The sequence below is a fragment of the Bufo gargarizans genome, chromosome 7 (genome assembly GCF_014858855.1).
Source record: "Bufo gargarizans isolate SCDJY-AF-19 chromosome 7, ASM1485885v1, whole genome shotgun sequence".
Lineage (NCBI taxonomy): Eukaryota > Metazoa > Chordata > Amphibia > Anura > Bufonidae > Bufo > Bufo gargarizans.
The window spans coordinates 59,131,349-59,145,694 of NC_058086.1; the positions used below are offsets into that span (position 1 = coordinate 59,131,349).

The following is a 14,346-nucleotide window of genomic DNA, read 5'->3' on the forward strand; positions in this document are numbered from 1 at the left end:
TTTGAAAAAAAAAACGACTGAGGGGAGATCTAATAACTATGTATAAATATATCAGGGGTCTATCCCATCATCTATTTATCCCCAGGACTGTGACGAGGGGACATCCTCTGCGTCTGGAGGAAAGAAGGTTTGTACACAAACATAGAAGAGGATTCTTTACGGTAAGAGCAGTGAGACTATGGAAGTCTCTGCTTGAGGAGGTGGTGATGGTGAGTACAATAAAGGAATTCAAGAGGGGCCTGGATATATTTCTGGAGTGTAATAATATTACAGGCTATAGCTACTAGAGAGGGGTCGTTGATCCAGGGAGTTATTCTTATTGCCTGATTGGAGTCGGGAAGGAATTTTTTCCCCTTAAGTGGGGAAAATTGCCTTCTACGTCACAGTTTTTTTTTTTGCCTTCCTCTGGATTAACTTGTAGGATAACAGGCCGAACTGGATGGACAAATGTCTTTTTTCGGCCTTATGTACTTATGTTACTATGTTACTGATTTGGTGGGGATCATTCCCCATTTTTTTAAAGAAAGGAAACAGAAAAATAAAAAGGGTGCCGATATGTGCCATGTGCCTAAGGGCTCATTATGAATGGGTCTGCATTCGTTCCAAAATTTTGTGGTACAGGTGCAGACCCATTCATTTCAAAGGGGCTGCAAAAGATGCAGACAGGACACCGTGTCTTGTCCTAATCCGTTGTTCTGTTCCGCGGCCCCGCAAAAAATATAGAGCATATCCTATCCTTGCTTCTATATAGGCACCGGCCATGTGAAATGCACAATGCACACAGCCGGTGTCCATGTTTTGTGGATCAGCAATTTGTGGACTGCAAAACACGGCATGGTCGTGTGAATGAACCTAAAGAGAAACGGAAATGGGGTAGCCAAAGATCGCTCAGGCCCTGGTGCATAAAGGAGTTGTCCCATAAAAAAATATTCTACAGTTTCCATACCAGCACCTGGATCTGAATACTTTTGTAATTGCACGTAATTACAATTTTTGTATAGCATTGCGCCACAATAATTGCGTTGGTCAGGGCACGGGTGATGTTACGGAACACATGCTGGTGTAAGACTGGGACTGCACACCGTGAAAAATATTGACGGCTGAGGACAGAGTTCTATTAGGCTGCGGAAAGCCTCAGTGTCCACAAGCCTAAATGGCAACATTTCCAGGGCCAGCAATTTTGAACTCTGCAAATTTAGTGCTATGGTCTGTGGGTGGGTGGCGGGGTTTTTGCGCTGGGACACAGAAGTGCTCGCTGATGGTGCTTGCGAAGGTCCAGGTGCATGGCAGGAAGCATCCAGGCCTGCATCTTGGACAGGGGATTAGCCAGCACATAACACAGGGGAAGAGGAGGCACCTGCAGACAATGGTTGTGGACCCAGGCATTCGGCCCACCTAATAGGGTTTTTTGATGCCATGTGGCGGATCATGCTGGTGGTGGTGAGGTTGCTAGTGTTCACGCCCCTGCTCATTTTAATACGGCACAGGTTGCAAATGACAATTATTTTATCGTCTGCAGGGAGATTGCCGCAAGGGGGTGCTCCGGGGAACAGTTGCGGGCCTGTTTGGAGTGGCCCGCCTTTTCCCTTTTGCCACCCCACTTCCTCTTCTAGCCTGTTGCGATGCTGCGGATCCCTCCCCCTCTGTACTGCTGTCCTCGCTTGGCTTGCCACCTTCCCCGGTTGGGTAAGTGACTTAATCGTCCAGCACCTCCTCTTCCACTTCCTCTCTCTGGTCATCCTCCTGACTTGTTGACCTAACAACAACCTCAGTTATTGACAACTGTGTCTCATCCTCATCATGAACCTCTTGAGACACTAATTGCGGTTGACTTATTGGCAACTGTGTCTCATCATCATCATCCACCTTGTGAAACACAAATTGCTGTTCCTCACCATCATCTTCTTCTGACTGTGCATGCTCCAGGGTCTGGGAATCAGGGCACAAGATCTCATGTCCCTCTTCAAGCGAGCTAGGCGAGAGGTCCAAATTAAGGAATGGCGATGAAAATAGCTTCTCGGAATATCCGAGTGTGGGATCACTTATTTGCCAAGACTCTCCATGGTGGGTGGAAGGAGTATCAGGGTGAGGATTGTGTTGACCAGACTCTTGGCTACTGAGACTGGACTTTGTGGAAGACAAGGTGGTGCTTAACCGACTGGAAGCATTATCTGCTGCAATCCAACCGACCACCTGGTCGCACTGGTATGACTTCGAGAGTGGTGTCCTGTGCCGCCCTGCAAACTGGGACATGAAGCTAGGTATCGTGGATAAGTGTGTTTCTTGTGCTATGGCAGCAGGAACAGTTTCACCACGGCCTCTGCGTGCACCATCAGCAGCATGGCCACTTCCCCGTCCCTTACTGCTTGCCTTGCGCATATTAAATGGTATATATGCTTGCAAGTATGTCACACGTGTAGTAGCGCAGGTTTTGTAAGTGTATGCGCAAATAAAGTACATAGATTGTCACAGATATTTTTAGTATGCTCACACGTTATACAGGAGGTATAGTGCAAGTAATGTCGCTGTCACTACCGCCTAATAAAAAATTACACTGAATGAATGTCACTGATATTTAGAATGCGCCCTTGTTAAACAGGAGGTATAGCACAAGAAATGTCGCTGTCGCCACCGCCTAATAAAAAATTGCACGGAATTAATGTCACTGATATTTATTATGTGCAAACGTTATACAGGAGATGCAGCACAGGTAATGTAACTGTCCGCAGCGGACACAGTCTACAGAAAACGTACACTGGATGTCACAGGTATTTTTAGGCTGCGCACTCGTTACACAGGAGATGTAGCGCAGATAATGTTGCTGTCACCAGCTGCGAAAAAAATTACACTGAATGTCACTGATATTTTGGATGCACTAACGTTATACTGGACATGTAGCGCAGGTAAATTTGCTGCCACCAGCAGCAAACAAATTAGACTGAATGTCACTGATATTTTGGATACGCAAATGTTATACAGGAGATGTAGCGCAGGTAATGTAACTGTCCGCAGCGGACACTGTCTACGGAAAAAGTACAATGGATGTCACAGATATTTTTAGGCTGCGCACACGTTAGACAGGAGATGTAGCGCAGATAATGTCACTGTCTGCAGCGGCCAAAAAATTGCAAGCTATTTAGCGCAGGTTGCGCTAAAAAATTATATTGCTGCCAGATAGTCCATAAAAGGACTTTTGGGTCTCTAACAAGTTTCAGCAATTTACTGCAGGTTGCACTAAAAATATATATTGCTGCCACACCTAATAGTCCTTAAAAGGACTTTTGGGTCTATAACAAGAATAAAAACTAAAATATCGCTATTTCAATCCCTACACTATCTCTCCCTTCTACTCTCTAACTCTTCCTAACTAATACTGAGCCGAACACTTGTCATTGGGTGCTATAGTATATAGCACCCGATGACGCGTTCAGGCCAGCCAATCACTGTAATGCCAGCAGCCAACATGGCTACGGCATTACAGTAAATGGCAGTACCTACCTGCATGTTCATTGGCTGCGTAGCAGGCAAAAAATGTGCGGGGAGGAGACTCGAGCATCGCGCTCGAGCACACGCGGTATTCGGTCAAACATTGCGATGTGCCGAGCATCGCGATGCTCAAGCCTGAACTAGTGTTCAGCCGAGCATGCTCGCCCAACACTAGTAGTTATAAAACTATTTTATTTCTTTCGTCCTCGCATACTCTTTGTACTCCTGACCCTTCCTTAAGATTTCACGAGCTGATCCCATCAACAATTCAGCAGAGGTGACGTTAGTACAAATCCCATTGCTATCAATGTCTTCGTTTTAGACTTGCAATTCTGAGCTTGTTTCTTATGTAATAGCCAATATACCAGACTGTTTTTATACTTCTTATTGTTCTTAACTATGGTCCTAAAAGAAGAGAGGTATCTTTATTTTATATTCAGCTTACAACAGTCAGTACTCATCCAGTATTCTTTCTTCAGAGTTTTTGTCTTTTTTTGTTATAAAAAAGAGCTCAGAATTACATATGGAACAATGGGTTCTAGAATATAGATACAAAAAGTGCCATCTGTCAAAGACTGAGGCTCAAGGGGTATCTCAGATGGTGCTAGAAGAACCACACCAATGAAATCTACACAGTATTGAATATACTATGCCAAGTGTTTCAAATTTTATCAATCACTTTCCTGTGCTTCATTAAAATGCCTCTTTGCACCCTTCGTTGACCTCTCGCAGAGGACAGGATCTTCTTCAGGTCTTGATGGACACTTCACTGAGTTCATCTCCCACCTTTGGTTGAAATCCAATATTTTGACATCTTTATCCGTGCTGACGAGAATTTGCTGACATTTCACATCCTTATGGTTTAGTTGAAAAGCTTCAACACAGTACGCTCTCTCAATGCATCATCTTTAGTGGAGTCTATCATACTGGTAATTTACCATCTGTTGTCTTCATCATGGTTCTTTATCAGTTGGCACATTACATGACATTACATTTGTACATTACTACATAGCTGAACATTTTTACTATATATGTGTGTGTGTGTGTGTGTGTGTCTGTATATATATATATATATATATATATATATAATGAACAAAAATATAAACGCAACACTTTCGGTTTTGCTCCCATTTTGCATGAGCTGAACTTAAAGATCTGAAACATTTTCTACATACACAAAAGACCCATTGCTCTCAAATATTGTTCACAAATCTGTCTAAATCTGTGTTAGTGAGCACTTCTCCTTTGCCGAGATAATCCATCCCATCTCACAGGTGTGGCATATCAAGGTGCTGATTAGACAGCATGAATATTGTACAGGTGTGCCTTAGAGTGCCCACAATAAAAGGACACTCTGAAATGTGTGGTTTGATCACACAGCACAATCGGTTTGCAAACCCAAAAATTTCTTGACAAACTGTCGGAAACCATCTCAGGGAAGCTCATCTGCATGCTCGTCGTCCTCATCGGGGTCTGGACCTGACTGCAGTTCGTCATCATAACTGACTTGAGTGGGCAAATGCTCACATTCAATGGCGTCTGGCACTTTGGAGAGGCGTTCTGTTCACGGATGAGTCCCAGTTTTCACTGTTCAGGGCAGATGGCAGACTGACAACTGTGTCTCATCCTCATCATCAATCTCTTGAGACACTAATTGCGGTTTAATTATTGGCAACTGTGTCTCATCATCATCATCCACCTCGTGAAACACTAATTGCTGTTCCCCATCATCTTCTCCTGACTGTGGATGCTCAAAAGTTTGGGAATCAGTGCAGAAGAAGTCATGTCCCTCTTCAAGTGAGCTTGGTGAGAGGGCCAAATTAAGGGATGGCAATGAAAAGAGCTACTCCGAATATCCGAGTGTGGGATCACTTGTTTGCCAAGACTCTCCATGGTGGGGGGGAAGGAGGATCAGGTATGATGATTGTGTTGACCAGATTCTTGGCTACTGAGACTGGACTTTGTGGAAGACAGGGTGGTGCTTAACCGACTGGAAGCATTATCTGCTGCAATCCAACCGACCACCTGGTCGCAATGGTGTGACTTCTAGAGTGGTGTCCTGCAAACTGGGACATGAAGCTAGGTATCATGGATGAGTGTGTTTCTTGTGCTCTGGCAGCAGGTACAGTTTCAGCCTGTCCAGGGTCACGGCCTCTGTGTGCTCCATTAGCAGCAGGGCCACTTCCCCATCCCTTAGTGCTTGCCTTAAGCATTTTAAATGGTATATATGCTTGCAAGTATGTCACGCAGGATTTGTAAGTGTATGCGCAAATAAATTAAACTGAATGTCACTGATATTTAGGATGCGCAAACATTATACAAGAGATGTAGCACAGGTAATGTCGCTTTCTCCAGCTGCGAAAATATTGAACTGAATGTCACTGATATTTAGGATGTGCAAACGTTATACAGGAGATGTAGCGCAGGTAATGTCGCTGTAACCAGCGGCAAAAAAATTTAACTGAATGTCACAGATATTTAGGATGCGCAAACGTTATACAGGAGATGTAGCGCAGGTAATGTCGCTGTCACCAGCGGCAAAATTATTAAACTGAATGTCACAGATATTTAGGATGCGCAAACGTTATACAGGAGATGTAGCGCAGGTAATGTCGCTTTCTCCAGCTGCGAAAATATTGAACTGAATGTCACTGATATTTAGGCTGTGCAAACGTTTTACAGGAGATGTAGCGCAGGTAATGTCGCTGTCACCAGCGGCAAAATTATTAAACTGAATGTCACAGATATTTAGGATGCGCAAACGTTATACAGGAGATGTAGCACAGGTAGTGTCGCTGTCACCAGCGGCGAAAAAATTGCACTGAATGTCACAGATATTTAGTATGCGCAACCGTTATACAGGAAATGTAGCGCAGGAAATGTATGAATTAGTATGGTGTTCCTAACAATTCTTTAGGTGAGTGTATATTTAGGATGCGCAAATGTAACACAACAGATGTAGCAGAGGTTGTGTCACTGTCAGCAGCGGCCAAACAATTGCACGCAATTTAGTGCAGGTTGTGCTAATAATATATATAATAAAAATAATTCCTGTCCCTACACTATCTGACCCTTCTGCTGCAGCTCTCCCTGACTAAGACTGAGCCGAACCACATGTCATCGGGTGCTCTATAACAACCGATGACGCAGTCAGGCCAGCCAATCACTGTAATGCCAGTAACCAACATGGCTACGGCATAACAGTGAGGTCCAGCACTTCCCCGCATGTTTATTGGCTGCGTAGAGGAGACTCGAGCATTGTGCTCGAGCATACGCGGTGTTCAGCCAAACACCGCGATGTGCAGAGCATCGCGATGCTCAAGGGAAAATGGTGTTCGGCAGAGCATGCTCGCCCAACATTTGTACCTAACACTAACAGAAATGTCTCTCTTGGGCTTAACCTAAGCCTACAAAGTTCAGGGCGGTGTAGGAACCAGCTACATTTATACTCTGCATAAAAGTCGATGGCAGATGGGAGTGCTTTATCTACAGGATGCAGCTACCCTCCAAACACACTGCAAGAAAATTTGGACTAGCACATCTAAAAAGCTAACATGCAGACAGCAAACAAAATACATATGGCAGCACACTGTTATGCACACAAACAGAACTAGGGATTAGAGATTATTCTAGACTACAGTAGTACTATGCTTACTAGACATGAATAATGGAAGCTCTTCGCGCACATTTTTGGTCAAATGTGTGTTGGGCCCATCTACCAACGTCAAGGTGGCTTCTGCAGATCGGTGTACCTTTTTTATAGGTGTTATATAAAAGACAGTGACATGACAGTGTACCGCCAGCAGTCATTACCTAGTTCATTTTCCAGTTTTAAATTTTGGTATTTTCATATTAGGTTCTGGGTATATTTTTTTAATATGTTTATAATTATTACGATCATTAAATTATTCATGTTGCTAATGCTGCAATCCCTAATGTGCACATATAATAACTACACTTGTTTCCTTGTGTATTTAACTACCCCAATGAGAAAGATCACCCTCTCTCCTCTATAAAACAAGAAGCTGCCGTCTCCACCATGGCTCTGTAGGGCACGCAGAGCGGCCATGCCCTATTTTTTAATTTAATTTTATGTCTTTGTTATTTCCCAAATATGTTAGAGGAAATGATTGAGACCCTCGTTTAGAAACGGTAAAACTTGCCATGAAAGGAACTCACTTGAATGGACTTTGGACTCAGCTTCTTTATTTTGTAAATGACTACTTCTTGTTATATTCAGCGAGCATCCAAGTAAAATGTTTGCAGCCTGTAGTCTTATTTCTATGATAAAGTATAAAGGGGAAACGAAGCCCTAAGGTTGAATGTTTCATAGATAATGCATGAATGCACAGCTATTAGTTGCCCCACTTCAATGCAGCACTTATAACGTACAGTGTGATTGAATAAACCATCTCTTTTCCATTACGGACGGGCTTCTCTAAGCAGGGCTGGACTGGCACGGAAAAGTAGTCTTGAGACACAAAGCCTTTCAGCCCACCTACATTATTGCACCAACACCCACCCCAAAATCCTTCCCCAAGAATGAAGGGCAAGTACCACAATGCTGCAGAAAATACCTCACCATCTTCTAGAGTCCACTACTGGTGCTGATCATCTAGTGTGCACCACTTGGGGGTAGGGACAATAACGAGCAAGGCTCTAGCCCAAGACAGGTTGGGTATATAGCAGGCCAGGACTGTCACTATAAAATCAGTGGCACCACTTATCCCTGCTGCCTGTGCAGAAATTCATGGATACAGTACTTGCGTGGCCACACTCCTGTGGGCACACACTCAATTGTGCAAGCTGAAGGGATAAGTGTTGTTCCCTGCTGCTGCTATTCAACCACCATTGTTGAGTGACAGTGGTCAGAGAATCTGTCTATTCCCTTATTGCTGTCACCATAAGGTTGACAAGCTGGGATTGGGACATAATTCCAGGCATGGGAGGGGAGGAAGAATGGGTTGGCTAAAACGGTACTGGTCTGTCCTGGGGCCTAGTCAGACTCTGCATGCCAGCGCATATGGTGTGCTGCCCTCTGACTGTTCAGCCAACCTGGAATCTGACCCAAAGTTCAGATTATCAGCCCAAGCCTGGCTGTAAGTCAGTGGTTTTTAACCTGCAACAGTCAAGGCATGCTTTGTGTTGTAGTTTGGCGACAAATTGGGAAGCCATAGGTTACAGGTCAATACCCCTAAATCTTCATTCTCAAAGTTTTTCAGTAGGACATTCCATAACAGTGCAGATAATGTTTAGTAGGGGAACCAGATTAGTTTTTTGTGCTTCAAAACCAGTCCTCCTTGCCAAATGACAAAAGAAAAACTTTATTGACTTATATATATGGAGGTAAATTTGTGGGTCAGCAGATAACCACATGAAGACTACTCCAATAGGTACTCCTGGTGCATTCTCTGCAGCAAAGACCAGATCCCTGTATAGGGGCTAAAGGGTGAAAACCAGGGAGCTGCCAGGATGACACTGTTAGGTTTAGCCTTAAGCCAAATCAGTAGGTTGGCACTGTGGTTTCACAACCACTGTCCATAACACTTTTGATGACCAGCTTTGAAAAAAACATTGCTCTGTCTGGAGATGTCTATGCTATATGTGTCTATGTGCAGACACCTGTCGACCTCCACCGGTCAGCTGTTTTCAGCATGTGCCGACACCAGAAACAAAATAGTGGGTAGAGCCAGAATCAAAATGCTCCATCAATTGTGTAGTGGCTGTGCCGGTTCATTGATTATGCCTGTATGGCCACTACACAGCTGATGAAGCTTTCTGCTTCTGGTTCTGTCCACTGTTTTGTTTCCAGTGCTGGAGGTTGCAGGAAATAGCTGGTTGGTGGGTGATGCTGGGTGTCAGAAACCAAACCAATGTTATATTGATAACCTATCCAGAGGATAGGTCATCAATATCTACAGGCTGGAAAACCCTTTTAAGTTGTGACCTGTGTAGCTACATTTCCATACCTTGGAGTGTAAAATATAGAACTTGAGGTGCAAGCTGTGGGTTGTCAGGACATCATGGCCAGTGGCACCTCCTCAACAGAGATTGGTACAGAGAGGAATACTACACAAAATGATGTAGGTCTTGACAGATTGGCAAGATTTGGGGGATGAAAGATCACCCATTTCCTTTTTTTTCCATATCAAGTTAAATAAGGCCGTATGTAACCTAAAAATTATGATTTGGCTGTTAAGCAATAATTGACCTTTTTCTGTTGAGCTTTTAGACATAGGATGTGACATTGGTCAACAAGGTACACATTTATTACATTGCTCTTATTACATCTCTAAAAAGTTTAGATTTTTATGAAAACTTCATAAATGGATTAAATGTTTCATTTTTATATGCGTCTTCTCTGTTTTATTCGCATACCTAAACTAAAAGCATCATTTGCTAAAGTTCCATAGCAACAGATGGGATTTGTGCTTTCATCTTTCTGAAATCATCGGGACGATTTCCATAGAGATATGAGTGATGGGTGAAAGTCTTTTTATTCTTAAAACTGTATAAATAGAGGGGGAAGAAAAGCTTAAAAAATACATTTTTACATCTCATTGTTCGGCGTAAACATGAATGTTTTACTAGTTTTTAGGATTACAATAAGTCAGTTTCATTATCCTTCCTAGTCTTGGATATTGCGCTATATATGCATTGCAGAAGGGTGCATGGCATACTCTTATTTTATACCTTATTTTTCTTGTCTAGCAAGTTTAGTACATGCATCAAAATACTTAATTGACAATTGTATTTGCAGCTATTCAACTGTACTAAAACTTGCAGAACATTAAAAATGGCTTTATATGCAGTTAGAGTGCTCCAATATATTTGCGATTGCGCTAATTGGCATTAATGATGCGAATATTTTGGCGCAAGACGTGAAACTTCACATTTTAGCAGGTCTGCATGTATGTATGGACAGCAGAACCTATCACACTACCTAACACCCTGCACTGCAACAGCTACACTATATCAGGATACAACCTACACTGACTATCTACCACTAACTATCTGTATTATATATACTGTAAGCTATCTAACTATCTATCTAATGTAGTGTGGAAAGCACAGAGCACAGCAATGACACTGCTGTCTCTCTCAGAACTTTAAAGAACTGTAGAAAATGGGGAGGTTCTTATATAGTAAGGGGTAGGCAACTTTCCTATTGGTTGCTAGGGATGTTGCTAAGCTCAGACAAAGACATTGCAGCCTTCTCATTGGCCCACAAGCAAGAAGGGAGGTTACTGATGATGAAAAAAAAAAAATATTGAATTTTCGAAATTACAAATATATATCACTATATTCTAAATATTTGCAAATTCTCGAAGTGACGATATTTGCGATTAGAATATTCGCACCCAACACTAATCTAGTCTGACACCCCTCATCTCCGACGATCAGCTGGAGATGACTAGCTCTGCAGTAACTAGCTCTGTCCACTAGATCATGGATGGAACAGTACAGAAATATGTCTATATTAGGCGTATTTCTGGTGCAGATTGCGGTGCAAAAGTCCTTTGCGCAGCCATCTGTGACTTTTCTCAGCTGACAGCAGGTCTAAAAAAGTGGGCATGGTGTGGGTGGCGACGCTACATTACTTCGGTGGATCCACTGCGAGCGCAGGGCCTTATTAAATCACCCCCTTTGTTTTTAAAGAGGCTTTTTGTCACCACAGCCATGCATTTATCCATACTTTAAGATTACTAATGCTGGTTCTGAATTCACCACCTTGAAATGAGTTGCATACTGTCCTACGAGAACCCAAAATGTCCTTCACAACCTTTCAGGGAAATTGGACCACTTTCGATACAGGTCAAATGTTTTTAGATCTGAATTGAATAGCTTGATTGATTCAGTGGTATTTAATCCAAATCGGAATTTTAAGAAAATCGCTCATCACTATTGACTACTAACCTATTTTAAATTTTTATAAACTTTGATTGAGCAGTCTATATAAATTCATGAAAACAGACAACAAAACCACATTTCATTTGTCAGTAAATATGGCCATATTAATGGGTGATGCTTTCATCACTCCTAGTAGCAGAACATTTCTTCCATGGCAGAGTTCCTCAACTCCAATCCTCAGGGCCCACCTGCCGGACATGTTTTCATGATTTCCTTAGTATTCAGCAGGTGATATAATTAGTGTCGGTGCATCAGGACTTAACACAGGTATTTATACTATGGGATATTCTCAAATCATGGGTAGCAGGTGGGCCCTGAGGACTGGAGTTGAGGAACACTGTTCTATGGCACCAGGACACTATTGCCCCATATTAAGCTTCTCCAGACAATTCCTTCAAAATAAGACAACCTGTACAATGACAAATGTGGTACCTCTGGGTCTATATCAATGACTTATAAGATACTCCATGTGCTGTCGTACAACGTCTCTCTGGGGCACTGTGTTTTATCCTGAGAAGCAATGAGTACTTCTATAATCTTCCAGGCAATAGACCGTGTCACTGTTTTATGGATTCTGTATAAAGCCATGTGGCGGAATATAAAATCAGAGGTACATGAGGGAGGGGTGGAGATGAGCGAATCGACTTGTTAGAATCCAAATTCAAGCAGAATTTTTTAAATATTCAGATTTTTAAGAACTAGTATTTTAGTTTGGATAGAAATTTTCCAAAGAGAGAGACTTTAAGGCATAAAGAGCACTATCAGTCCAGGTATCGTACCCATCCCAAATCAAATCTATTTAAGCAAATCAGACCAAAGCAAATTTTTTGCATACCATGTTATGTAGATCCATACAAAATGTTTCTATAATACGATAGTGTACATGCTCCTAACGATTCCAATAGCAAAAAAACAATAAAAAATTAAAATAAAAAAAGAAAGAAATGGATCTAAGTAAAGTCAATGTGGGCATGATATTCCCCACGCTGTTCACAATTCAGAGATGAGACTATGTTAAAACTGATGGGCCATGTGTTGACTTAGTTCAATGCCGCACTAACACAAGATAAGTAATAAATGTAGGGACATTGGGGTGCGGCAACTGGCACTTCCAGAAATCTGGAGAACGGATGTCTCCGAGTGTCCTTTCTGAATGAAACTCTAGTGCTCATGGACAGTGTAGAGCGAATCGAAGTCCACAAAGTGGACTTCAATCTGAATTTCAGGGAAAGTTTTGATTCGCCTCAAAGCCAAATTTCCTCGTGCTTCATGGTAGTGAATTGATTCTTTTATTTTTTTATTTTGAGCACGAAGTACCGGTCACCGGCATCTTGATTGAAGATCTCGCACGAAATCCCATGTGCGATGACGTCATCACGGGCCGTGCAAGATTTTAGTAAAATTTCGATACAACAGCCGAATCGAATTTTTCAATACTTCGCTCATCTCTACTCATGGTGGTCCGCAGCTCCACTAATTATTATGAGACCAACGGAACGCTGTGTTCGTCAGTCCCACCTCGGACCAGCATTCAGCTATTCAAGGTGTATGAGAACTTTTACCATTTTTTTTCTGCATGGAACAAAAAGACGAAGGGACCTTGGTCCTTTCTTTCTTGGGATCGGTTGGGATCCTTTACCTACGGCAAATCCTAGCGACACATCATTTCCTTATGAGATGGTAATGAAGACCCTATTAATCATACGATTGTATGAAGCTATAAGTAAAACTTAAATAACCTATCATCAGTCCAACGCTGTTTTCAAGTAGAGTCCTAGCAAAATTCAGATTGCTCACCCTGCCACATAACTATATGACCACAGTACCTTTGTATAATGCGTTTAGTCTACATAAATAACATGTTTTTTGCAATGACTTTTCTGTAGGTCAACAATCATAAAGCAAAATGCATTTCTGAAATATTACAATGTTATTGATGCCAGGTAACATTGTCAGACAGCGTTTGTTACATAAAACGTATTGTTAACATTTTGAAAGATGGCAATGCATTGCTATAATTCATCTTCATAGTGACCTCTTAAAAGCAGTGCCTTATTTCACCTTTTGTATCACTTTGTATTTTGGCGTGCTTTTATTTGCGACACTGATAATTACTATCAAGATGCAGAACATTTCTGAGTGCACTGTGTGAAGGCGGAGAGAGATTTAGCATTTCTTAATATGTGGAAAAAAAATCGAGCTAGCCCATTAAAAGGCATCGTTGCACAACCGTCTGAAAACGAAGAGGAAATTAGTCATTTATTTTCCACAGCTTTGATTTATCTATTGGGAAAAGCGTACATAATTTGTGTTTAGGTCAAAGCAATGTCAGCTACGGGCAAAAGACAAGCGAAACAGTTAGGGATTTGGATAATAAAGCAAATCACTGATGTCCTTAATGGCAGAAAATAATTGAATGTTATAATTGTCAGCTTGTAACGCTATGTCCGTTTATATAGGTAACCGAAACGAGAACCGGTCCCCTCGGCTGCAGTAACTACGACAACCTGGACTCTGTCAGTTCCGTTTTAGTGATGGGTCCTGAGAGCAAAGTGCAGCTTCTGGGTAAGAATAACAATTTATTGGCTTCTAAATTATCCGTGTTATTTAACTGCTGTCACCAGGGAAGGCTTTTTGGAATGAGAAGAAATTGGAAGAATGCAAAAGGAAAAAACACCAGTGTGAATCTTTGCAAAAATTGCCCAATTTACATTTAATGACTGACCACTGCTCAGAACTTAGTTGATTCACCATTGTGTTGATTACAAACTGACCTAATGTATCGAAAAAGAATCCAGTGAATCATCAAAGCTTCTGCAAATTCATGTAGAGGCTAAAAGTTGTATTAAACTAGACAATACTTAAAGGGAACCTGTCATGTGGATATTTGATTATAATCTAACTAATTCTATACAATCATTAACTACTAAAAAGTGCCTTAGATGTATT

The 14,346-nt window shown here is 41.9% G+C and overlaps 1 protein-coding gene across 1 annotated transcript in view; it reads left to right on the forward strand.

Moving 5' to 3' along the window:
* BRINP2 (BMP/retinoic acid inducible neural specific 2) overlaps positions 1-14,346 on the forward strand; it is a 284,489-nt gene that overhangs the window by 216,650 nt on the left and 53,493 nt on the right. Inside the window, exon 4 of the mRNA XM_044301698.1 lies at positions 13,857-13,962. Coding sequence (XP_044157633.1) covers positions 13,857-13,962 — 106 coding nt within the window. The remainder of the gene's footprint in view (positions 1-13,856; positions 13,963-14,346) is intronic.